Consider the following 27,926-nt stretch of genomic DNA (forward strand, 5'->3'; position numbering starts at 1 on the left):
GGAAACAAGCTTCTAATCAGTTCTACTACTGCTCAGTGCCTCTAATCAAACACACTTTTGCAAACTTAAATCAACTTTTTTAAGCTACTGAGAGAAGTTAAAAGGAAATGCAAGACATCTGGAAGGTTAATAAGTGATGGAAGGCATTAGATGCAGAAAGACAGAGCAAAGGTTGGGCTTGTGAGGATACAGATGGTTTTCAGAAGGAGTTGGTGTGATTTATAGGACAGGAAGGGTGAGGATACTGCCCAGCAGGGCAGCCACAGCAGCAGCATCAGGCTGACAACAACAACAACAGGCCCCACTATCAATGTTTAAATAACAGAGAAAGAAGAAGAACAAGTAGTAGAGTGCAGAGAAGTCCCAGAGAAAAGGAAGGAAATGGGCTAAGGGGAAAGCAGCAGGAAGTCCATGCTAAAAGAAGGAAGAGAGAGACAAAGTTTAAAAAAATGAGGGAAAAACACAAGAGGGACCGAAAAAAAAACACAGAGGAAGCTGATAAAGCTCAACAGAGAGCAGCATGTAGGCAGCAGAGAGGGTCAGAGAGTTCAGCATCAGGACATTTTGACAAGTCTTCCAGCATTGGGAGGACGTAGACGGAGGTTGTGTTCCGCTGGGATGAGCAGGATGTGATTTAAAGGGACAGTTCACCCATAAACACAACACAATAAAACAGTAAAATAAGCAAGCCGTTAAAAGCCTCTTTGAAAAGTAAGTGACTGACTGCTTTTTAGAAGTAGAACCCAGGGCAAACTTCTACTTAAAGTCTGCGATGTTTATTAGAAAAGTAAATAAATCTAGGTCTCAGAAGTACAGAAAAAGAAGCCCCACAGAACAGCTCCACTGGCCTACATTTCACTGCCTGTCATCTGATGCCAAATTTCCAGCCACTCAGTCAATATTTCAATATCTATCCTCTGACGTTAGAAATTAGAGCAGGCAAGTATGGCAAGCTCTTTGTTAATAGCTGTCATTTGGTATTGTTGAAAAAAGTAAATGGCAAAATTAAGTGTTTACCGTCTTTAAGTCTAAAGCATTCTTGTCAAGGTCTGTTGTAAACGAGCTGTAGAAAAAGCTGTAAAAGCAAGCTGGCAGCTGCAGATTCCCTGCAGAGAAATAAAACTAAGTGATTTGTTTGAATCAAACATTGGTCTGCTCACTCTCCTGTTAGATCTCCTGTAATAAGTCAGCTTGTTCAACTTTTAGACAAAACAGTAATTTCAGTTAATAAACAAACTCTGATTGGTTGTTCAGTCCCAAACTGCAGAGGATGCACTGCTGTTGTACAGGCTTTCATGATAAAAATTGAAAAGCAGAAAAACATAACAAAGCCAAAACTTTCACAAGAGGCCGACGTCTTACGAAAATAATTGCCGTCATTCTGAGAAGGCAGTCAATTATGAAAACCTCTTGTGCAATAAAAATCACTGGTTCAGACACTTTCTTATAGTCATTGATTTATTTTCTGTCTCTTTATGTCTTTCTTATCCCTCAAACTTCAAATCACACTTCAGAATTTCTTCACACACACACACACACACACACACACACACACACCTCCCTCTTTTGCCTGAGACATACACACACACATAAATGAATGAATTTACTACACAGTCACTGAAATCCCTTTGCAGACCATCCTTGCAGTTTCATGACTGCAATGGGTTTTGATTGCTACTGTTCCTCCAGAAGGCGCACAAGTGGCCTAATGGGAGGTAAAAGGGAAACTTAATTAACCTTTGCAAAAGGTGGGCTCATCACACACGTCCACCAATTAACGAAGGACTTCAAACGGCCCACGCCGGATGAAACCTCAGCGGCTCTAGACAGAGGATAAATTAGCTCAACTCTGGACCCCGTGGATGGACCAGTAATAACACACAGATGGGCTGTTTCCGGGATAAGCCTGTGCAAAAACTAAATTAAAGAAAGCAGACTGTCAATACTGCCATTAACTGGTTGCACTGATGAGGGAGCTATCATAAAATGAAGTGACAAAAACAACTGCAGAATTGGATTTATATTTAGCAGCAGTTACAGTATGTGAGCAGAGAGCACTTTATGCATAATTTGGATCATAATTGGGGAGCAATAAAGAGGAGTAACAAGGTATTTAAGAGTTCACTTTGTACAACGTGTTTCACAGATTTAATGTGTTAGACTGAACATCTTCTTTATCTCCTCTTATCTCCAGAGATCTAATTATTACTTATCCCACTAAACACATGTACACACACACATAATAAAGACAAACATCTCTGAGGCTTTCAGCACCCAGACCGATGCTCCCAAAGAGACAGACACATAGGGGATCTATGGTGCAGTCACTTGCTGGAACTACATAGGCACAGGCAAGGTCATTGTCACTCATTCGTCCGATTTGATATCATTAAAAAAACAAAAAAACAAATAAACAACAACAACAAAAAAGAAATCTTATGTACTATAGTTGCTTTCCTTGCATCATCATGAAGTTCACCGGGGGCTAACTATGGCAGATTATTCTGAGAAACTAAAACTAGGACAGCGAATTGTTAATTATACACACAGCTACATCATTACCAGTTCAGAGCTGACTACTGGGAGGCACCAGACAGATTAGACAGATCAGATGAATTATATGTATTGATTAACAGATATTAAAAAATACACAGAAATCATGGCAGCTGCAGTTTCTGCCATATAAAAAAAATCAACTAATATTGCTATATTCACACTAAAAAAGATTGCAACCTTTGTTCCATCATCTGTACTTATCCTTCTGCATTAAATACTCTCAGCAGAAAAAAAGATGTTAAAACATAATTTACAGCCACAGGGGGCAGATATTATTTTTGGAAACCCACTTTGTTCTCTTGAGAGTGAGGAGTGTTGCTGAGAATAATAAAACACTGGTGCAAAGCCAAAAAAATCTCCTGCATCTTCAGTGATTGCACAGTGAGTACACTGACATGTTTAAAAATGCTGATTATTATAAGGCTGAACCTCTCAGAAGACTTAACACTGAATAAAAAGGAGGACTGTAGGTTATGGTTATTGGCCAATTAACACACAGGTGATTTTTTTTGTGTTTGTTTTAAATCCCTCTTTCCCTACTGTGCTGGGACTGGGGGAAAAAAAAGCTTTGGCATGGCAACAGCACTTTTGCATATCAGTATTTTTCAGAAAAATCCAAATTAAAGCAAGACACAAAGCATGCATTCAGTTCTCAACAGATAAAATAAATATTCGTCATATGCATATAAATGAAGCTCATTTTCTCTCATCCCCACCCTATCTCCCTCTCAGTAACACACACGCACACAGACAGCAGCATCCTAAGCCAGAGGCACTGGCCAGAAAAGGGATTACGACATCGCTTACTTTGGAGGACCACGGCTGCAAGCAGTTGGCATAGCAACGGACCAGGAAAGCCATTTCCACAGGAGGGAGGGTGCCAGCGAGGAGAAGTTTCCCCTCGTTCACCAAGAGATGAATAAAAAAATTAATAAGTGAAAGATGAGGGCAAGGGCTGATGCCACTCTCTTTGCTGCAAGACGAGAACTGTCCAGAAGGTGGGTTTAAAAAATCCTTTTGTTGATTTACCAGCAAAAAGGAAGAGGATGACTGTCAGATGGCAGTACAGAGGGAGATGTAAAGTCAAGAGAGATCCGTTTATATGCCAAGCTTTCTCTCTTTGACTAAGTCACACTTCTAATAAAGCTTGAGGAAAGAAATTCTGCCTAACATTGAAAATTAAATCCAGATGTGAAGGAGGATGCATGGTCAAAGGTGAACTCCAACTTTTTAAAAGGTTTTTATCTTCCAAGTTAAATGCAGGAACTCGTAGAGTTAATGTGGTCTTCAGCGTGCACTTTTTAGAAGCAGAAGTTCTTCTTAAGCCAGCCAATGATGAATAAAAAGAGGGGCTTGTCTGTGCATCTGCAGACCCCTGGGATGAAGCCTCTTGCCTGGCTTCAAGTCCTCCACACACACACCCCCCTCTCAGCTCCCAAAAGCTTGGATTAGATCATTTGCCTGCAGCGCTCCTCTCCTGCTCAATCACTGTCTGCATCTGTCAAACTCCTTTCTGTCTCTTTGCAACTCTTTATATATAATGCTCCAGTGCTGCATGAGGGTGCCCAGCGGTGTAGCTGTTCCATAGCAGGGGCCAGTGTTCCCAGCTCATGTTTGGCGCTCACACCTCACGCCGGCATTTCTCCTCCCCCCTCCCACAACATCGGAGAGAAGTGACCGTGGATAGATGGTGCGCTGTGGAGAGCCAGCCGCTAATGGGAAGCGGAGGAGAGAGTGTGAGGGAGGGAGGAGGAATAAGGGAGGAGAATCCAGCTGAAAAAGAATGACATCACCTGTGCAGCAAGAGAGAGAGCGAGAAAGAGAGGGAGTGAGGGGATGGGAGGTGGCATGGATGAAGAGAGCGGAGGAAAACTGCATTAGATGGATTGGCTGCTGAGCAGACGTAGAAGAGAGAGGAAGAGAGAAAGAATGGGAAAGCCGGAGACAGAGAGGAAAAATAAAGGAGCATCTTTATTGATCTGCTTGTAACATAAAACTGAGTGTGTTGAGGCAACCCCCTCCCCTTTGTAAGCGTGCCGCATAAATTACAAAAAAAAAAAAGAAAGAAGAGGGGGGGCCATGCATAAATCACAGAGCCCCTATCAGATACAAGGACAGACGCTGGCGGTATTTTCCCGAATGTGAACATGCGACACAATAGCACCAGCCGATAATGGGTTTTCCCCCTTTCCCTCTGCAAGATTTGCAACTCAGTAGACAGAATGTGATGTACAAGAAAGATGGATTAATCACACATAAGTCGGTCTATTATAGACATCGCTGAGCAAAATAACAGTTAAATACAGACGTTAGACAGAACAAGTCTGGAGCTGTAAATAATTTGAAGCAGACCTGAAATGACAGCCTGTTTAGACCATGTTAACAAACAGACGTGCAATACAACCCAAGAAAAGTTTGACTCACAGAAAAGTAACACAAACTAGTTTCACAAAGAGCAGATTCTAGAGAAACACACTTTAAAAACAGCTTGTATGCAGTATGTGTATATGTGTATACGTGAAATTGAAAAAGATAATAATGCAACCTATCCCTATGAAATTGCTTGTCGCCTCAAGGCTGTTGAGTTTAATGCTGCAGCTGCATGTTTTGCTAATTAAAAGTTCAATTGTTTGAGTTCCAAACCAGTATTTTCTTTAACATTATTGTCATATTTATCTATTCAGCCTGTGTTCTGTGATGTTGTAACAAACATGAGAGGCAGAGACACAGGGAGAGGGAGAGAGTGGAGGGAAGAATTGAAAGCAGAGACAATAGAAGCTGTCTGGTTGTTTGAATTCTCTGCCAGCGACAGACAGAAGCCAGTTCCCATTACCAGACACTTCAGAGAGAGGGGAATCTTTGTCATCATCTCTCCCTCTCTTCCTGACCTCCTTCCCTCCTTATCTACCCCTCCTTTCTCCCTCTAACTAAAATACTAATTGTTTGCAATCACCGCCTCTCCATTATTGTGCCATGCCTCAAATTAGGTGTTTTCTCCTGCTTGGATAAGTCCATCCTATTTTTACTCCTTATGCTTGGTGCTATGAACCAAGTTCTCTATCCTCAATTCTCTCTCCTCCGTGGGGTGTGTATATGAGGCAGAACACACCTCCTGACTAGGAATGACATCATCCTTTTAGTCTCCAGCCAATCAGATGCAAGCACATGGAGCCCTGCCTTCAGAGGAGTGTTATGTACACAAGAGAGAGGCAGAGAGAAAAAGAGAAGGATGAAAATAGATAAAGAGATGGAGGCAGAGTAAAGGTGGTAGTGGACTAAAAAGATGAAACAAACACACATGCACAGACACACACAGAGTCCTTAAAACCCCACCTTTCAACATGAATGAAATTACCGAACAGTGAATGGATTAAAGACTCCGACCCTAATGGAAGGATCTGTCCGTGAATGTGTGTATAAAGCTGTGCAGAGGCTGTGTGTGTGTGTGTCTGTATGTGTCTTAGTGTGCACTATAGCTGCAGTCCTTTCCCTTTTGCATACTAGTACGCACAGCACTACATCTTCTCCTTTCCTCTACTGCTGCACTAACACACACATAGCTGCAGTTTGTTTCCCAAAGAAATATGGACCAAAGTTTGAAGCTTCTTTAGTTATTTCCTGTACATACAAGGCTGCACAGAAGTTGTGTTTTAACACTGCACATCCAATTTTGCTGACTGCTGTGAAAGCAGAACAGAGAACACCCTTTAGATGAATTATCTTGATGCTCACACTCATCATCTTTAATCTCAATCCTGCTCTTTGACCCGTTGGGGTTCATTACAGCACAAATAAACGAACGTAGTGACTGAAAGAGTGACCAAAATCATCACAACTAAAGTATTTCATGCCAGAGTTTGTGACAGAAAATAACTCAAAAAGAATAAAAGTACTTTAAAAAAAAAATAATAATAAAAATCGGACAAAAGTAATGGTCTCACTAATGAATAAAATAGCCCTACAGTTTTATAGTGTGCTGGAGTATCTAAATTAATCTGCATTTGAGAGATTATCAAAACTTTCATGCTCAATCTACTCTTTATGAGCACAATTTATAGAGGTACATTACTTTAAAAACATGAAAGTAAAGAGCAGTTTTGTGTGTCAGACCTGATTCTATACATTCAAACTGAAACAGGCTTGCAGGCTGAGGCTTGCATGTGTTTCTCAGTGGACCATTTACTGTATCTGTATATGAAGACGTTTGATCTGTCTGCAAAACACAGAGCAGGAAGTGAGTCACACACAGGAAACACTTCCTGGAACAGTCAAGCTGCTTTTTTTTGTGGGTGTTTGTATGCACGTGTGCAGGGTAAAGTCAAATGACAGTTTTAATGGACGGGACAGAAAGAAAAAAAGGAAATAACCACAAATAACGATGCAGAGAAGTCAGAAAGACAAGTATTAGTGACAAGGAATCAAGACATAATAAACGAGTGCATTTGTCCTTGGAAAAAAAAATGTTCTAGGAAAATATGACAAAGTCAGACAGTTACCGAAAGACAGGAAATGTGACTGTCCGATGGTGAGCTGTCAGACAGACAGACAGACAGACAGGCAGACATTGCATTGTCATACACCAAGCATCCTGCGTGCATTTGTGCCTTCTGTGCTCACTGAGGTGTGGCGTGGCTGAGTGGGGTCCTGTCTCTCCTTTGTCACTCGCCCTGATGCTACTGGGACAATTGCCCCCGTGGGATGCCATAAACACACACACACACACACACACACACACACTCTAATTTGTATACACTCACATGCTTTCACTAAGTGGTCAACTACACTCTTCTGTGTGTGTGTGTGTGTGTGTGTGCTCTCAGCTAATCAGCTCTGCCAGGCTAATTAAAAAGAGTCAGCTGAATACAGACCCTGTGGCACTGTAACACACAGATGTGCATGCACGCAAACACACAAAGAAGTGCTGACTTGTTAAAGCTTTATATTGGTGGTTGTACAGTAATTTCAATATAAATAGACAGCCCAGAGTCTGACACTGTCTCTCATTTACAACACAAACCACAGTGTACTAGTCTATTACACGTTTTCTGTAACACTGAGGTAAAATTATTAAGATTTACTCTTGGTTTCTGGGGCTGTGTGAGTAATGCAATCAATCATAGGGCTACAAGGAAACCATGTTTTTGTACATACACATTTGCAGTCACACAATAAATGAAATGAAGTTCCATGGTGGTCCACCAGAAGAGGCAACGCTTCATCTCTGTATAAAAAAGTAGTATTTCTTCTAGAACACACTGTAGCATCAATGATAAACATGGCTTCCTGCCTCTCTGTAAAGAAGCCCCACTTAGGACTGAGAGTTCAAAGACAAATCTGATAATACCATGTATCCAAGGACATCCAGTTGTACTCTCACACGCACAAAAATAACATACAGAAATGTGAAATCATGCATCACACTCAAGGAGGCAATGGGGTGAATAAGCTGCCTGCAGCCATCTGATCATCATTTGTGTGTGTCTGTCTGAAAGAGACAAGACAGGAATTCCTGCCATCTAAACAAGCCCTTCCCTTCCGACCAGTTGAAGCAGTGAGTGTCTGAGATTCAAGCTCAGAAGAGCCAAAGCATTAAATATAATAATAAAGATTCTTATATTTTAATACTGTTGTTTTTTTCTATCCTTGTTTCCCTATTTGATATCACATGACAGAAAGGGCATTACATCCTTTACAGTGCCAAAAGAATCATGCTTATTGTGCTGACCTTAAATCTTGTCACAGTGAAACTCTGAAACTTGATGACTTATGTTCTGCACAATTTCCTAAAGTGGTGTCTGGGATACACACAACAAACAAACATCATCATCATCATCATCATCCTCATCATCATCACCATAAGGAGCACCAGGGAACGCAAACTGAAAGTAAACATGAAGAGACAGTGAGTCAGAGACCAGAATGCAAGAGGGGAAAAAAAGCAGTTAAGTGAGAGGAAGAGACTCTTATAGATGAAAAATTTAGACAAATGGGAGGAGAGACAGGGCTGGGGTGAGAAGAAAGAGAAGAGCTGCCATTTGGAGTCTACAGTTCAAGGTGAAAAAGGAAGACGGTCTCAGCTGCCCTTCAGCTCAAACTGGCTATTTTAAACAAAAGAATTTAATCAAGCACATGTCCAAAAACAAAGATGAAGGTTAGACAAATAAAATGGCACAGAGGGACGATGATGTGAGGATAAGCGACAGACATAAGAAGTGGAAGGAGGGGGGGGGGGGAGCCGAGAGGAATATAGAGAGGGGGAGTTCAACAAGGTTGTCATCTTAGTGCTGCTGATGTAATCCCTAAAATTAGCAGCAACAACAGCAGCAGCAGACAGTGCCCCACTGGAACACTGTGCTGGCCTGTGTACTGTACTCTGCACATGTACACTACCAGGATGTCTGCAGGATTCAAAAACCAAATGCAACAACCGTTTTTAGTCTTTATAAACCTGTGTATAATACATGCTCGAAGCAAGGATGTTGAATGCAAGAGCAGAGATCGAGCACCGTTAGGCAACTGAGGTCTGCGGTTTAGTTGGCTGTTTGAAGCTGACAGCCCAAGACTGAGTATTTTGAGTCTGGGCCACAATTTGAGGAAGTAAACAAGTCATTGATTGGCACGTGATCGCTGTACTAAACCCTGCCAGCTGTTTGGGTGACAAAAAATATTTTGGTCTTTGTTGTTTGTTGACAGTTTTATGATTTATGGCTTTGTCCGCCATGGTAACAGACGGATGCAGAAGATGTATGACTTTAAATGTAATACCTTGGTGTCTGAAGCGTTTGAACCATATTGTGATGTTTTTTGTAGCCAACTTTGCAGCAGCCAGTACAGCTCAGTTTCAGACACACATGTGAAGCAAGGACTTTGAAAACACCCCCTTTGTTTCGTATTATTCTACATTACCTGATCATTGGTCTCAAAGCACTGCACTGAAGGCTGCCACGTGTTACCTGAATATTATTAACCCCTGTCAGATTCATGTGCGCTCTACCTCATCCTCTAACCTCCTCTCTCTCGCTTAACCTCACTCAACCTTGTCTTCCTCTCGCCCCTTCCTCCCATTAAATCCCCATCTGACCTTCCCGCAACCTTCACCTCCTAGCCTCATCCCCACAACTTACCCCTCCCCCCTTCTGCTCCACACCCAATCATTTTTTTTATTACCTGTCAACACCCATTATTTTCATTCCTATTTTCCTCGATTTTTTTGTCAATCCTGCAAATGTCTTTGTTTATCAAGAGAGACAAATACTTTTTTCTGTTCCCTTATTAGGTCAACCTCTGAACCGTAACCCCTGAGTGCCTCATCACCTACTTCCCCTTTCAAACTCCTGTTCTCATCTCATCCTTCCTTTCCTCTTTGATTTCTTTGATGCTGCAATTAAAGCTGCAAGTAGCATTGACCAGGCCCTTGTGATGAGCAGGTAGCTGTGCAGTTGCAGGGTTTTCATCCCAAAGACAAACACATAGACTCTTACTCAACATCAAAACTGGCCACCAAAGTCTTAACACAATGATGATCCTGTTTTCCAGTATCCAATGCCTAAACTTCAAACTAAAAGAATGTTTGTGTTTGATTTGAAAATGCACCCCAGCTACAAAACAAGAGCAGCTCTGGCTGACACATGTCCAGATAACAAGCTGTGAGTTTTCACCATTCTTGTGAAAAAGTTTCAATTCCTGTCAGCTATTTTCAGAACTGTAGTTGCAATAACGTGAAAGGTCTATTAGTTTAAAGGTGCATAGACACTCAATGTAAAACCTTCACAATATTAATTGAGAATATTTAAAGGAAGGTCACATTTTGATTTTGTGTCCTCTCTCTGCCATTCCATACCCCCCCCCCTTTCCTGGCTCTCCATCTTTCCCTGGGGTCCTACTTGGTCTAGCAGTGGCAGAGCCGGCTAGAGGCCCTCAGGGGCTTTTGCTGGCTCCACCTGCATTCTGATAGAATGAGACCAGCTGAGCTCAGGAAAAGGACTGCATTAAAACAGCTTGGAAGTTTAAAACATCAAGTCCAGTACCAGCAAAATGCACACGGGCAAAGCGTTTTTGTATTCACATTTAAACCACACAGCCAACAAGCACAAGCCAGACACACCCAGACGCACGCATAGCTAGTTTTACAGACCCACATATTTTAATAAAACCACAGACACACGCACGCATATTAATGACAATGTACGTGAAGCCAGGAATATTATGGGAATGTTAACAACTTCATCATTAAATGATGCCAAGCATAACTCTATAAAACTGACCCAAACCGCTGAGCTAATTCCAACATAATCAGCACAGGAAATTGACTTTTTCAACAAAATACCACTGTGCTCTACAGATTTCCCAGACATGTTTAACCAGCTTGTTTAACTTTAAAAGCCAAAGAGATACTTGGAGACAAAGATAGGCCAAAATAACTGAATTATCTGATCTATGAAATCTGAGAGGGTGGGATGGAATGGAATGCAGGCACTTTCTCATTACTCAGTGCTAGGCTGACACGGTTGTGACAAAGCATGGGCATGAGTCACACCTATGACTGGCCCATCGTGCGAGGAATGCAACCTCAGATTTAACCTGATTGCAGTGATTGAAGCGGCACTGTTGAGATAGCTACAGTAATACCACTGCATGACGAGCACTAGGTCATCAAATTGAGTTAAAATGATACCACCAAAGATGCCGTCATTGTTATAAAGTCATTGCTAATGGATCCCTAAAGAGAAAAAATGATTATGGATTATGGGTGTCCTTTTGTTCTAAAACCTTTAGGGTAAAAGTAGATAAGATTTTGGAGAAGGAAAGTTCATTATAAGCTATTTATCAACCATTCTGAAGCAGGTAGACAATACTTCCTCCAAACATAATGGTTAGTATCTTTGGGACAAACAATGACAACAAAGAGTGACAAATTCGGGTGTTTCACATAAAACACGTGGGTTTGTCAGGGCCAGCTGCTTTCTGTGGGTGTTAAGGTGACAGATTCAGCCACTTGTTGGTTTAAAATCAAGATTGCATAAAGATTTTAAGTGTATTTTTGTATTTGTATTGGAAGCCAGATAAGACACTTGCTCGTTGTTTAAGTGCGAGGACGTGATTTTCTGCTTCCTGTGTGCAGCACTTTCCAAATCTGCAACAAAACGCGTCCTACCAACCTACAAAACTTTAAGACTTGAGTCACTTTCTTCAACGTCTTTCTCCCCATGAATTTCATTAAAGCTGTTGTTTTGCATTATTGATGCAGGTTTGAAAACCTAGCCCACGTGTGTAACGAGTTAGCCTGAGAAATAAAGTCCTCTGGAAAAAAAAAAAGCAGCAGCAGACATCAGACATTCTGCCTTTTTGTCACAGAAAGTTAGCTAACCACAGATGTTGCAAGACACATAGTGTTTCCGGTGTGAAGAACGACACTCGGTTGCTTTAAAACAGCACAGAGGATGCTGCTTCATGCACCATAAGCACATTCAAGACAAGCCACAGGGCTCCACTCAGTACCCAGAAACACAAATCACTTAAGTCAATCTAAAGTGAGGGAAACACCTTTTTGTCTATATTAACAATATGATACTGTGTTTTTAAATAACAGTGGATATCTATTTGTACCACTGAGACAGCATAACATCACTCTGTGCTGATTTTATTCTAGCATTGTGCAAGCCAAACCCTCCCGTGCAGATGGCTGAACCTGCATCATGTTAAATTAATGACCCTGGGATGCCACGGAGTAGCCCGGCTGTAAAAGCCCTTCCTGCAGGTTTCCCCTGAAAGGCAAATGAGGTGATGGGTTCATCTATCTATCTTCCTCGTGTGGGAAAGGCAGTAACCCAGCGAGGCAGCTGATGTCTAAATGAAGTGATTTTCTTTGTGTGCATGTGTGTCTGGTTCTGTACAGCTTCTATGTTTGTGTGTGCGGTATGAGCCTGAGTCATTAGTGAATCCCAGTGGCCTGTTATAGTAGTGAGAGAATGCACAGGATCTTCTCTCTCTCTCTCGACTCACTGAAAGAGGAATCAGGTTTCTGGATCAATGACAGTCCATCACAACCACCTTAGGTATTACAGAGAGAAGAAGAAGTAAAAATTAGGTAATTAAATGATTTTCTGCTACTGGAAATGAAGAGAAATTCAAGCCAGACAGATGTTTTTGTGACTTAAAATTGGTAAAATTACGTCATGCCATATTGTCTGCACAGGACACAACACGTGCTGCATTTTCATTCCATTTCTGAACCATTTCTTTTTGGACTCCTTTCAATTCATAGCTTCAGGAACTTCTTTCACTCCAGAGCAGGCCATTAAGAGCGAGAGAGGCACCAGACACCAGTACAGAGCAGCGATAATGGATAACTGATGTTATTATGGTTCAGTAAGGCCTCTAAATGACATCTTCTGATCCACTGCCAGAATCGGAGTACTGTTTTGAGTGTATGTGTACATTTAAAGCATGTGTAATATCTGCTCATTAGCATTAAATCATCACAAATGGGTAGCTCGTAAAGATGAACTGGATAATGTAAATAACTTCTTAAAGCATTTAAGAGAACAAGCATACTTCAGCCAACACAACGCCTTTGTAAGCGCTTAGGTTGGGTGCGCTTGGTTTGCCTGGACCTTAAAGAAGTTGTATCAACCAGGGCTAAATGAAGTAAGTTCTGAAAGCACATCAAATAAATGGTATGTGCAACTTTACAAAATGTTAAAATGGTCCTGGTGTCATGACAAGGTGGCATTTTTTTTCTATGATGCATCCTTAAAAAAAACTCGAATAAGGCTTCAATACATGCATATGTAAGGACAATCACAATTGAGTGACATCACAGACTGCTAGCTGTCTGCTAGCTCCACTATTTTTGTCTCTGGAGTGACCTTCAAAACCACTTTTTAGAGTGACATGGAGACATGTCCATGACAAAAAAACTGATTATTAGTATACCACTGAAAGGACACACAGAAACACACAAACCTGTCTCCACTTCAGGAACTAAAGTCTGAGCGTCAGTTTAAACCTGTCTCTGTCCTGTCAGGTTTTTTTCTTAAATGTCAGCCCTAAATTAAACCATCCTCTGTTTGTTAAGCAGGCAGTTGCTGTTATTGTTCCCAGCATGCATTTGTTTGTTCCTCTGCGAGCCCCCTTCCTATCTGCCACCCACAGTGTCAGCAGACAGCAGTGCGTGCATGTGTGTGGCAGTCTCGAAATGACCTGCTTTTCCCAACACTGCCTGTTTCTAAACAACAGGTGCATGAAACAGCAGTGACTCACATGTACACACAAACATACACACGCATGTGACACGTCAACAGACAAATATGTGGACATACTCCATCACAGAAAGGATGGAGCAGACTGTAAAGTTTGCTCCTACCTGGTTGTTGACATAATCCTGAGGATTAGACACATCAGCGGGGACATAAAAAAAAGGAAGAGAAACAAGATACAGTCAAAAGAGGAAAATATGCAAACTGTGTGTTTAAGCTGAGAATGAAACAGAAAATCATCTTAGGAGAAGTCAGCATGTCAAGGGCACTACTAGGCCACTTAACAATGGCAAGAGTGTAATACACGTCATAGCACAATGATCCCTGATGTTTTTTTGGTCTAATGCAGTCATTTTCTGTATTTCCAGGCCATTCACATTTGTTTTTGTCCTGCTTCTTGGGAGCAATGCTGCGCTAGCACACCAGAGTGGATATAGCCTTTACATAATAAATGCTGTCGCAAAAAAAAAAAAAAAAAAAAAAAAATGTGTTGGCGACGCTGAAGGCTACAAATGTAATTTAAAAAAGTGGAACAATCACCAAGAGACTATGGAGGCAGGTAGGGTCGACAGAGGACACTTTAAGCTCTCCATTAAGCCCCCTCGTAATGCTCCAGGGAGCTTTGTATGAGCAAGGAGAAGTGTGTGTCACAGCTAAGTGCTGAAGTTGTGTGTGTGTGCACGTCTTTGTGAACTTGTGTGGCAAAGCGTGGCTTCTGGTGATTAGTTTCAACTGTAACTGACACACTGCTGGCCTCAGTGATCCTATCAGAAGGAGGAACTCTACTTCATTCAGAGTACATGCCCATGCGGTTTCAATGCTCTTCTTCTTACAGTCTTTGTTCTAGAAAAGTCAAGAAAGTTTAGGGCAATGTTTAAAGAGACCCAGATTGTTTCTTAAGTTTAAGATCTATTTTTAATGTGTCAAAACAGTTGGTGATATAATATTTAGGGTGAGGATGCCTTCAACTTGTGTCAACTGCCACCGCAGAGACACCATTTAGACAGGAAGTCAGCAGGTTTTACAGAATCAGACCTTTAAAAGGTCAAAGCAAATTATTAATTAAATATTGAGGGTTAGCGTTAGCGTTAGTCTTTGCTTCTGCTTGCTGCTCCTACCGTGTTGTAGCTGGCGGGTTCTTGGCCGTCTGTGATCAGTTCCCGCTCTCCCCTGGGGTTGACCCTCCTGAAGCGCCGCCTGGACCTTCGTTGGGATCCCTCTCTCTGCAGGAAGCTGTCTTCCCCCTCGCTGCCGTTATCCACCTGCAATACACAGTCAACACTCTCCTCAGAATAGTAGCTTCGGCGGGATTTGCACCCACAACTTTCAGGGCAGCTGGAGGACCGATCCTCACAGTTCGAGACTTGTGGCTCAGAGCAGCTGCATTTAAGTAGCTCCGACTTTTTGGTCTTAGAAACAGCATTGGGATTTCTTAACTCCACATGTTGGTTGTCATTTTCTGATTTCTGTCTCTTATAATCCACATTTTGGCCATTAAAGTCCAATTTATGATCCTTGAACGTGTTCCCCTCCTTTTTCTGTAGTTCTGCTTCATGCTCTGGAGCTTCTGAAATCTGGCCCTGCTCTTCTGCTGGCTCCTGGTTGAACATCCAGTTCTTCCAGAGCGCAGAGAGCCGGTGCCAGCGGAGTACACTCATCCGGACTCAAGGACGGGATCCGAATAACACATAAAAGCAGGAAATACCACAAGGGTGGGTGGAAAAAACAGCCGGGGAACACTTAAAACAAAGTCCAAAATCCAGGGGGATCCTACAACATTACATCCTCTGGGGCATACATCCAGGAAAACGACCAAATTAAGAGGACAAACAAATGGTTTGACTCCTATTTGGCAAAAATACTGCTCTTCTGGGACCAGAAAGTTCAAGACCGAGTTCAGCTGCTCAACACGTTGCTTACTGACAGACTTGCTCACTCGCTTGCTCTGTCGCCGTCGCAACACACGCACACAGTGAGCCCACAGTTTCCTCCAGGAAGCTGTGAATACACAAATATCCTCAGCAGGCAGAAAAAAACAGCACAGCACACAAATTCCGGCCATACAATTCATTCCCCATAGACGTTATGTGCAGGTCTGTTGTTGTAGGAGGAATTTGTTTTCTTTCTCCATTGCATAACGTTAAGTAAGTCAATGGCTGCCTTGTGTTACAAAGTAGTGAAATGTGTTTCTTAATCCCTTTGCTTTGGTTTTGTAAGGAATTTTAAAGTCATGTTTTAACCTCTTCCGTTTTACATTTTTGTTTTGATTGTAATTCAAATATTTTCAAATTAGGCAAGATCAAACAGAAATATCTCAACTCCAACACATCCTCTTCTTTTATTACAAACTCACAATAGACAATTGATCAGTCCAGCAGGTCAGAGATATCAGCTTTATCATCTTTTATTTCCTTCCTTGTCACAATCTGTTATTGCTTACATTGCCCACAATGCAACACAACTTGCTCTTTGCTTGAGAGCTATGAACAGGCTACAGAAGTTCACTTCTTACACCAAAATATTTGACTTTCTGGATAGTAATCTTGGTGCAACAAAAACAAGAATCTTATGAAACTTTTTTAGCAGCTCCCCCTGGAGCCTCAACAGGCTTCAAACAACTTTTTCACATACTTAGTTGTGCTCTCCAGGACCCATAAACACACCATGATGTGTAAAATCAATTAAATTCAACTCCTATTTGCAACTATACATGTATACAAAAATCTTTGCTGGTTCTGCATGTCCATTTATTTATCCCATTACATCTCTGCTGATTATAGATAGAGTTAAAAGCAAGTGCAGTTCAAGTCTTTTAGTGGCAAAGAGGCAATATGAAAATATACTCCCTATTGCATGTTACCCATTCTCACATGGCATCTCAAAGCCTGTGTCCAGGACACTGACTGAGTGGTTTGCCTGGTCAGACTAGTGTTCCAGGTAGTCAGCCTGTCTATCTGTGAAGAATGAAGTACAGGAGTGATATGCTGGTGTTTGAATATTTTTAAGCTCCGCCCTCTCCCTTTATTGGTCCCTGTCTTATTTACTTACTAGTGCAGTAGTTTTTTCTAAACAGCCAAATGAATATTGCAACCTTCTGAAGGAATGATTTTCCAAAGAACTAGCAAAAGAGTAAATAAACAACTGTTAGTGAGCTGCAGCCATAACTACTCAAAGTGCAGCATCTTCGTTTGGAAACATCAGCTTTTTGTTTGTCTTTCAGCCATCATCAGAAAAAAGATAAAAACTGTAGCAGAAGTTCTTACGAGAATATCTTTAAATATTTCCCCCTAACTTGCCCTCTTGAGTTAACAATGCAGTAAGATTTCATCACAGTGCGATGTACACCACAGTGACCATTGTTTATTTCTTCCCCTTAAGACAGTCATGTGTATTCACAGAAGTCTTAACATGTGTATTCACAGAAGACAGACTCATGACACACCACGGAGCGTGGTGAGCAGATGTGATCTCTCCGCGTTTGTGCTGAAAGAGAAATGTTGACTAGAAGGCTGTTTGTGCTTCGTCTGCCTTCCTGAATTCCCACATTCTCACAGGTAAACCTCTCGTCAATTAGAAAACAGATTTAAGATAAACCATCAGAAAGAAGATGGAGCCAAAGATTTCCACTTATACTGTGACTCAACAGCTGCTCTGGGCTGAAGCAGATAAAGGAAGAACCCTGTGGACGGAGGGGGAACTCCGCTGTAATACACAGAGTAACTGCCAGATTGTGGACAGTTTGGCTGTAATGGACTGTTCCGCTATAATATATCAAGTAACAGTTGTAAAAGGGATGTGTAATGTATCGATGTGTCCCTTCTCACAATGAAAAAAAATGTCACACAGACTCATTTTAATGAGCCTCATGAGACCGAGTGCCTGAAGCTCAACAGAAGAAATTCTGGAGGGGGGGAAGGTTAGAAATGTACCACACTTCCATGTCCATCCTGTGACCATATAGCTATCTTTTTGTCTCACAGTGCATGTGTGTGCCTCTCTGTCTGTCTATCTCATGACCACGGGTTACGTTTCTGACCACATTTCCTGCTTGCTCATATAAACGCAGTGTATGTGTGTGATTAACTTCATCTGTCGGTTTACATTCCTCTACGTCTATCTGATGCTTTTCCTGCCAAAATGCATCATTTTTTTCTTTATTCATTCATTCTTGGCTTCCTTCTTCCCACTGTTTTCAATTTCCCTCCATTCCTACACACACACACTCAAAAACAACTCTGCCCTGTCAGTCTGTGAATGTCACTCCTGTCCATTCTGTGACTAGAGTCATGACGAGAGCCACAGATTACATTCCCCCCACTATTCCCATGGCCCTAATTAGTTGATTGGCTGCAGTGCAGTGTGACTAGACCACAGTCCCTCTTCTCTCATGCATGTATGTGCGTTTCTGGGCACTTGACACATTTTTTTTAATCTTCCCATATTACAGTGATTAATAAAGAAATTATTATTTTTCTGCAGGCAAAACTGTTGATAAGCAGTCACTATTGCTCAGACATCGTCACTTAAAGTCTCTTCACCATTATTCTTTATTTCTTACATCTACGGTAACATAGAAGCTTTCAGTCAATGTGCATCTGCTCAAAAGAGAAAATACTGCATATCTAGCAAAATATGGCAAATATTCAAAGTGAATCCACTCTCCAGCCTTCAAAACTAAAAACATGTGAATACAATGTGAGCCTCTCGACTGGAAATTAGTCCCACTTGAAACTACAAACAATCAGCCAGTCAGATCTGAACCTTTTCAGATAAGAGTTGACCGATCTTGCAGAAAATTCAGTTAACTTTTGTTATTCTCAAACCCCAACCTCCACTTGACTGCAGTCATAGTTAATATAGTTTACTTTTTAATCACTAATTAATCAGAACTTAATACTTATCAATAAGATATCTTAAAATAAGGACAGCGGTCAAGCTGGAATGCCCTCTCATATACCAGTACTGTCTGCAAGCAAATATCCTGCTGGTGTAGTTTTTGTTTCTAGTGTGCTGGTACTTTGTTGTTTACTTCCTATTCGTCTGATCCACCCAGACCCACCCTGCCTTCTGTGCTGCAGCTGGTAGCAACATTAAAAACACTGAGCAGAGATGGGTATAAAAACCAATATTCACAGCTCCCTCTACACAATCTCATTTCCTAGTTCTCAGACAAAAATTCAGATACAAACATATGTACAGACACACAGGAACACCTCCTGTTCTCCCGTCAGGTTTTGCTTAGCCGATTCATTTGGTCTCTTTCCAATGCACCTATCTCTTCCTTCCCTCTTCACTGCCACCAACCCTTCACCAGGGTGACACCACACACAGACACACACACAGCACAGGCTTTAATTTAAAGTTTCACACCAATTTTGACTGCCTCCATCACAAACCCTACTTAATCAAATTGATCTTTCACTCCTTAGGCAACTGAAATTGTTGGCTCTTTTCTCTTCTTCACATTCAAACAGTAAGACACAACTATACCTGGAAGATTGGCAATAACACCAGACTGAACGGATCCACAGAGATAGTTAAGGAATAAAAAGAGCACTCCACTTTTTATTAAAGGAACTTTCTAAGAAAGTTATGTTCATGTCCTGGAATTACTAGGAAAAATGTGCAGCCCTGGATGTTGCTGACTGGTGAAGCCCTAAGGCTGCTACAACTAGATAATGGTGTTCATTCACATTGTAAGATTACAGTTTTTGTCTAAAAAGATGAGGAGATAAAGAGAGACACTGAGCGACTTAGACACAGGACAACATTAATTCTGTCATTTGCTGAAGCCAATAGCTTGCTATTGTTTATGATTTGTGTATCAGCTGTACACATATTAAATGATAGGTATAGTGGCAGGAAAGGAAATTCAGAATGGAAACAGATGCATGGTTCTACCATTCAGCTCATTAACACCATAGTGGAAGTGTAAAAACATAAAATCACTGTTCTGTGCCTTGTTAGACTACTTGTTAAGACACAGGCATTCCCTGACACACTGCCAAGAAATAGTGTGACACATAACCCAGTATATAACAACAGCATGTCATTGATGAAAATTACAACTCATTTATATTCTTTGGGTTTTTGTGGAAACAGCTTGTAAACCTGGGAATATTCCCTGTAAAGGAAACCTGCCTAAAGCTACTAAAATACAACACTAATTATCGTGTTAACAAGAGGCAATAAAGAGAGGTAATACTGACAAAAATTTAATTAAAAACGTTGCACATTATTGCATTATCATCCTTAGTGTGTCTAAGGATGATAAGGTTATATATTTTTCCCTCTGGCAACACTGAGAACAAAAATCTTAGAAACAGACATCAGTAGAAAAACTTGCTTTGACCTCATTGTTAGAAGTCAAAGTCAATGTCTTTAATTCATGTGTGTGTTTTTATTTAATTTTTTTTCAATCTGCTCACTGGAAATGTTGCTACCTGCTGCTCTTTTTGAAAAACTTTTATCCTGTCTGATCCCATCTGATCCCCTCCTAGTCCCTCAGACACACAGATGAGAGAGATGAGAGAGCAGGAAGGACGTTTAGGGTGGAGACAGACAAGGAGACAGATTTGTGAGCACTGCGACCTTGTGGAGACACACGAAACACACAACATTCCAATATTGAAAATATTATGATGAACTAGAGTGAGACGTGCAGTATGAATATTTAAAAACTATACTGGAGGTAGAAGGTCTTAGACGTGACACACTGTGACTAATGCAAAGTCTTCTATTCAGGTTCCTGTGGCTTGCAACTACCAATAGATTATCCCTTTTTCCAACTCAGAGCTTATGGAAGGTGCAAAATAGTTCTCACATCTTCTGACATCACATCAATCCTTTTCCTTGTTTTCATTTGATCCCACAGAGACTATCAGAGAATCTTTTGTTGCTAATCAGAGAATATTTTGTTAGTCATCATTGGCTGTTGTAACACTCGAGATAAGCCTGAGTCCAGCCCAGTGTCTGGTAAGATCGATTGTCACATGACCTTGTGATCCAGCAAATCTACATTAATTTTAGCTGTCTCATAAGGTAAACTGTTACCCACTTCATGCTAATGCCATGATATGACAACAATAGGTAACTGAAGCCAAATACTTTGGAAAAAAGAAGCTCGTTTGAATCTGATTTTCAGGACTTATATCTACAGTGCATATAAAGGAGAAAGAACAGTGAGAAGAAGAAAGGGTAAGATAAAAGAAAATAGAGAAAAAGGGCTGGGAAAACAGAGGAGGAAAAGGGATTGATACAAACATCAAATAAAGATGGAAAAAATGGAATAATATCAAAGGAAAGTGAGAGAGGAGGTGGGAGGATAAAACAGAGGCAGAGTCTAAAATCAGAGAGAGACAGTGTGTCTACTCACCACAATCATTTCTGATGGTTCCAAAGTAATGCATTCACAGCCTCGTCTGCCCCCCAGCTGCTTGCCAAAACTGCAGAGAGAGAATGCATACACACAAATAAGTGTTCCAAAGCAGACAATTCTCACTCAATGACGGCTGAGACAGATGTATTCAATCGCATTCACCCACCCACAGATGATCACCAGTGTTTATGGACCATTAAATTACAATAATTGTTCGAATCAGAGCGATGGCCTGTTGTAACCACATTGGTCAGGGTCTGTAGCCCAACATTCTATGAGTACAGTATGTTTTTGAATGATTAAGGTTCGGTATGCAGCTATAAAAATGTGTTGAAATCAAGTGGCAACCTTTGGGGCTCAAACCTGAAGCCCATGCGGAAGTGTCAAAACTTGTAATTCACGCCGCAACTGCTAGGGGCTGGCTCCAAAAGCGAGTCATTTCCCATAGACTCCCATGTTAAAATGGCCGACTTCACAGCAGAAATGAACGTGTTTACAGCCTGGCACAAAAAAACATTCTGGTCTCAAATGATAGGTACACTTCTAGTTTCAATTGTACGTGGGGTGAGTTTTCACTCGTTTTAATTATATTCGGACTTAAAAATACGCATAATTATGGGCGTTGCCGCTTGAGCGACAGACGGTTAACGTATCACAGCGTGAGTTTCCTGCTTCCACGATCGCCGCCCCCCCAAACTCTGCTCGTGCTCCCCCTCTTTGTCCATATTTGGAGTTTTGGCGGACGTGATGCTGCCAACATGGCGCCGGTCAGCACGGAGCCTCCCACCAAGATTCAAAACAGCTCTTCAGAAACAAACGGGTGACATCACGGAAGCTTTGTCCATTGTTTTTACTGTCAATGGTTGAAATGCCTGTGGTGAATGTTTACCTCTGTTTTTATGCCCATAGTACACTTTGATTTAATCAATAAGCTATGAAGACGGTAAAAACATGAGAAGTTCAATCCGGCGAGAGTGTGAAGAAGTAACAAAAATCGACTGCACTAATTTTTATGGTGCCCTCAAGTAGTGATTCACTGCTATTATTTTAAAAAAAACTTTCCTACATGTAGTGTCTATGAACTCCAGTTAGGAGGAGGAGCATGAGTTGTCACCTAAAAACTGAGACCAGCTGGTGACATGGCCTTATTGGCATGATAGCACAGTATGTGGTTGAAGGTGTAACCACAGAAAGTAGGCCAATAAGATCCTATGGTTAACACCTACACACAGTCTACAGAGCACCATTTTTTTTTACCATACACACCACCTAAGCTACGTAACACTATTTTACACTAGCCAATGAGGATCAGTAGCACACAGTTTCTGCTCAAGCTAAGCCTGACTGCAGGGCTCATGTGCACTCTTAGCAGTCAGCAGGGTTATTATACATCCACAGAAAGACAGGAGAAGAGCAGCTGATGCTGTGGTGAGACCATGTGGGTGATTCTGCTCCTTTCTTGTCACATGGAGATCCCGGATCCTGTCTTACTTCGCCCAAAGAACGTGGCGTGTGACAGTAAAATCCTTAGTAACACGATAGAAAACGATATACTCAAACTTCAGTAGTTATTGAAGGTTTATGTGCAGCTGATGCAACTTCACTTTCATTTGAGCTTTGGCAGCCTTAACCTAACTTCTACTCCACAAGTACACTGAGAAATTCTTTTCTAACGTCTGCTTCTGGAGAGCAGAAAACATTTCTCACCTCTCGTGTCTGTTGGCATATTTCAAAACGTGTGTTAAGAAAATGTCAAATGTAAAGAAGGCGGGCTTCTGTGTTTTTAAATTTTGAGACATTTCTCGACACATTTACATCCCTCCCACAGCGAGCGTCTGTGTTTATGCATACAGCAATTATGCATGCTTCTATGTTTCCCATGTACTGTCTGCATGTCCCCCTCCCTGTCTGAACAGCTCAATCAGTGTTTGTGTGTATTTGTGTGTGTGTGTGTGTGTGTGTGTGTGTGGTGAACCCTGAGAACAGATTGGGCTGTAAACATGTCTCGCTCCCTTTGGCATGCTAAAAATGGCGACTCAGCATTGCTTAAGGTCTGGGGGAGTGGCTGGTTTTAATCATGGAAGCGTGCTGAGCTGGGAGAGAGCCAACTTTCACTCTCACATGTCCTCTCTGATTACGTTCTCACACTGTCACACACTCACATCCCCATGTTTTAGAGGTTTTTGCTTTCTCTTCTTGTTTTCACCCCATCCTCTGCCCTTCCACTGTTACTCCCCTTCTTTGTCCATATTGAGTCCATATTTCCTTCCACTTATGCTCCTTTTGATGTCCAGCACTGACCCTTTCCACCTCCGTTTTCAATCACTTTAATGTATTCATCCTCAGCTTCCTGTTGTTCTTCCTTTGCTTCCTTTCCAGCATTCAATCCACTGCTTCTCTGCCATTTTGTATTTTATTTTCTGCTTTGCTGTTTTCTTTCCCTCATTCTCAATTCCCTTTCATCCTGTCTTTCTCTTATCTCACTGCTGGTCTTTGATAAAGGTCCTCTTTTTTACATGTCTGTGAATTGGATGAGCTGTTTTTTCTTCTGATGGACAGATTTTCCAGGAAATGTTAAAAAGAGAAATGGTTGCGAAGAGGATGTGAAATCAAACACTTGGTGCGTCAAACTGAAAGAGGAATATATATACGACAACTGCCTTTGGACAGAGCTGACACTGGATGACTGATTTATTTGACACTTTATGGCCACATGCACTCAGACACATAGTGCATCGGCATGAAGAAATTGAAGATTCCCAGAATGAGTTGAAAAAAATGAAGCTGATCCCGGCCGCTGCTGACAACAGCATTTATACATATTTGTTTTTACACAACACACAAATAAAGGAAGAATTATAACATTATTCTCAGGAAAATAAGTTATTTACAAAGTATTATAAACTTTTCTTTTTCATAAATCACACCGCTCAGGTGAACCGAGGAACAGTAAAGCCACTATGACGCATGGTGTGCATCTTCCTCTCAGGCATTTCAAGATCAGTTAATCTCATGATACTTCATGGGCATCTCTCGAGAAATCCAACTTTTGCTTGCCTCCCCTACCCTGAGGTCAGAGGCCAGTGTCAGCTGCAGAAAGCATTCCTACAGCTGCACAGGGGGTCCACTGTCGTCCATCAGTGTCACTTCAGTGAGAGATGCCTCCCAACACATGGGTGTGAGCACATGCATTCTTTTTGTTATTTGTAAAGGTTCTGAACTTAATCGGAAAAGTAAAAAGAGTATACAGACACAGTGAATCAATCAAAATACTATTGATACAACAGCTTCCAGCACGGAAAACTAAGTGTTCAGAGGGAGACATGCCGTCGGCTGGGCTCGCAGTTCTCTCAAAGCCTTTAGCCAAGAGGTCAGCCCGACTCTGACAGATCTCTCCACACTCCACTGAGGCGAAACGCCTGGTCCCTGTCAGCGCCGCACAAACTCTGCCAAGCCTGTCTCTTCACTGTGTGTGGTGCGCGTGAGACAAACAAAGGAGAATTTGCTATCGCTAAAGGAGCATCAGGACAACTAGAGTTTTCAGATTTGTATGCCTGCTGCATCTGTGTTTGATTCTTTTCTACTGCATTCCCACAAAGGCAGAAGAATCAACAAACTTGAGTCAACTGTGGTGAGAAACTGAGGTTTTCTCTGTGTGTACACACTAAATGATGCTGCTGCCCTGACTGAACTGTGATGTGATACCTCTCCGTTGTTAGCTGACATACATTTGCATCTCATGGAGAAAACCAGACAAACAGTTAAAACCACACTATGGTCAAACTTTAACCTTGGGCTGACTAAAATAAAACTGGGTTTAGAGTTTCGATAACTCATGAAACAAGCATGCTGGTGAAAGACATTGGCCATGAATCAAACCACAGTGTACAGTTTACCCACTCAGTGGTGTGCAGAAACTATCACCAGTGCTTTTAAACTAGTGATCTGCTGAATCACATTACGACATTAAAACATAAAGAAATGTCTTGATGTAATTGTTACTGTCCAATGAAGTGCAAATACTAAATGTAGGGAGCACCACTCCACAGAGCTGGATAGTCTTATCTGAGATATTGACATAACACAACATCTTAAAGAAAGTGTAACTGGTCCAATCAGTGTCACAGGAGGGTTAACAAGTAATTAATATAATATGTAATAATGTTACAGGCAAACTCTATAAGGATGAATAAATTAACATAAATATATAATGTGTGGGAAGTAGTTTGTGTTACAACCTGTTAACCTTGTTTGAGACAGAAATCCATATGCAGGTAGGCCTCTTTAGAATATCAGACAAATCATGACATCTAATCAACAAAAATGCTCCAAGGATTACAAACAAGCTGCAATTCATCCAAACAGCCTAAAATATTCCAAACTACCAAACCAAATTTAAAACTATTAGTCTATTTATTCAAATCAAGATCTCCTTTTCTTGAAAACCATCCTAATCCTTATGCATCACCACAGAATTTCAAACCAAACGATAATGAAACTGCTATTTAGTTTAAATACATCTATTTGGAATGAAAATCTCTTCTCACAGAACTGAAACTGAGCCCATCCTGTATTTCAGCAGGTGATGATTTCTCTCCCCTATTTCCCTGCAGAAACAAGTTGTTGGCAGAAGGGAGAACAGGTTCAGCGCCAGGCCAGTGACAGCTGCAGCGCCCTGGGCAATAAACCATGACAGCCGACGTAGAAACTAAGGCCACACACATGCACACACATATACACTGAGGTGAAAAAACAGAAATGGGCACAAAAGTGGAAAATAATCATATTAATAAAAGGTGGTGTACATTTAACATGTTTTTTGTCTTCTTGTGTGGTCAAACTTGCTCACAGAAATGAATAGAGTGAAAGCTTTTTGTTTATGCAGGGCTACTGTCTGCAACAGGCCAAAATTGAACGGTATGCTTCCGAACAGACAAGCTATGTTATACTACAGTGTGTAGACAGTATAATTTGAGTCTGTAGAAAGTTCCAGAGAGTTTTGTTCAAGAAAATTAACCCCAAACACAGCTTAGTGCCTATTTGGCACCCATGTTTCCATGGCAATAATGACCAACAGTAAAGAAAGAAATAAAACCACAGACCACAGAGTAGAACGCACACACACACATTTTTACTTCTCACTTCTTTTCTTGTCAGTTTTAGTGCTTGGTTGGCTAACACTGAGCACTGACTCACACACGCTAAAGAAGACTGGAGAGCTGGCCTGCAGTCGTTGCTAAAGACAGACCACCAACACACAAATACACTGGCAGACAGACTCCGAGAAGTAATGAAGTGGGTCTTACAGAAACATGACGACTTGTGACCAAAACAACAGAGCTATCAGTTAAGAAGTCAGTTAATCAGTTAAGAGTATCACAGCAAAACATCGACGGCTGCTCCTTAACCCTGATGCAGTATGAGCTAAGGTATGCCTTAGAGAAAGACAAACATTTACTTACATGCGCCTACATTCATTCAAATTATCTTGCTGTAATCTCTGCTCTGTTGTAGCACAACAGGTTTCCCAGAGAGTTAAAGGAACTTAACAAACACTCTCCATCTAACAGAGTTTCCTGTTTCCATTGCTTCTCTTTATTAAACATTAAATTATTTCTAACACAACTAAAAAATGCCAGTACAAACATCCTGATCTCTTAGACGTGTTTTATAGTGAGAGGTCTGCTTCTCTTTAAGATAATCAGTGCAGATAAAGAACAACAACAACACACAGGAGTCAGCCGTGTGTTTTTCAGAGCTGTGGGGGCCCAGCGGTGGCCATGGGGAGTTCCTGGCTATCCAGTCGGTTAAACGATGGCAGGCAGGAAATAGAGCATGCTGCGCTGAAGAATGCCTCAAGAAGGAGCGAGGGAGTTTTGAAAAATCTCAACTGAATTAGCCGGCAATCACTGTTACGTTACAGCGCCTCTGAAGGAAATGAAGGAAGAAAAACTTTGAATAAGTGAAAGAGACAAAAACTTTGAGATTACTAACCAGGAATGGGAATGTTAAGGGTCCACGTCTTGTAAGAATTCCTTGTAAGTGAAATAAAATCCAGCATATTATCCAAAACGTTCATAATTTAGATAATCCAAGATCCTTAAAGGGTGTTTAGTTTGAACTCCCGAGTGTTGACCAGTTTAAAGTTTCCTCAGAAAGCAGAAGTAGATGACTGTCAGCCTTTTTAGTTTGTCCTGAACTGAGGGAGGAGTGTGTTCTCCCTCTGTTCTATTCTGTCCGCTGGCTCCAACGAGGTGTGTGTCTGTCAGTGTGTGTTGTGTGTTTGTGTGTGTGTAGTCTGCTCATTTCCTGCCTGGATGTGCTTCTGGGCTCCAGGCGGGCAGGCTGCTCAGGAACACATGGCCAGCCACTGCTCTGCCAGGGGTTCCGCATTCCACACACACACACACACAATTCCCCCTATTAGCTCCCTCTGTGACCCTTTCCAAACCCCCTGCTGCTACTAGTACTCCAACACACAGACACACAAACACCCTCCAGTCCTCTGCAGGACACCAACCTTCCCCCAACCCCACCCTCCTTCACTGTTATCAACTGACCCACACTGGAATGACACACACACACACACAGGCCTAGCTGCCCTGAGGTTATTGATACTCGGCCAACCATTCTTTCCACTACAGTTGGTCAGTCGGTGCTTTGTTTTAAAGAGCTGTTGTTCCTTCCTCATAAAAAGGTTTTGTAGTGATACAGCTGCAACAGTGTTAATCATT

General features: G+C 41.5%; 1 protein-coding gene across 6 annotated transcripts in view; it reads right to left on the bottom strand.

Annotated features, from left to right (window-relative positions):
• rapgef6 (Rap guanine nucleotide exchange factor (GEF) 6) overlaps window positions 1-27,926 on the bottom strand; it is a 101,963-nt gene that overhangs the window by 47,877 nt on the left and 26,160 nt on the right. For 2 of the 6 annotated variants that reach the window (XM_028421125.1, XM_028421124.1), the window contains exons 1-2: window positions 14,933-15,472; window positions 13,922-13,939 (exon numbers count right to left, since the gene is read on the bottom strand). In XM_028421125.1, coding sequence (XP_028276926.1) covers window positions 13,922-13,939; window positions 14,933-15,472 — 558 coding nt within the window. Of the gene's footprint in view, window positions 1-3,363; window positions 3,472-13,921; window positions 13,940-14,932; window positions 15,784-21,189; window positions 21,260-27,186; window positions 27,492-27,926 lie in introns of those variants that run through there. The other 4 variants (XM_028421128.1, XM_028421126.1, XM_028421123.1 and 1 more) reach the window with 4 other exon arrangements.

This window comes from Parambassis ranga, chromosome 14 (genome assembly GCF_900634625.1).
Source record: "Parambassis ranga chromosome 14, fParRan2.1, whole genome shotgun sequence".
Classification (NCBI taxonomy): domain Eukaryota; kingdom Metazoa; phylum Chordata; class Actinopteri; family Ambassidae; genus Parambassis; species Parambassis ranga.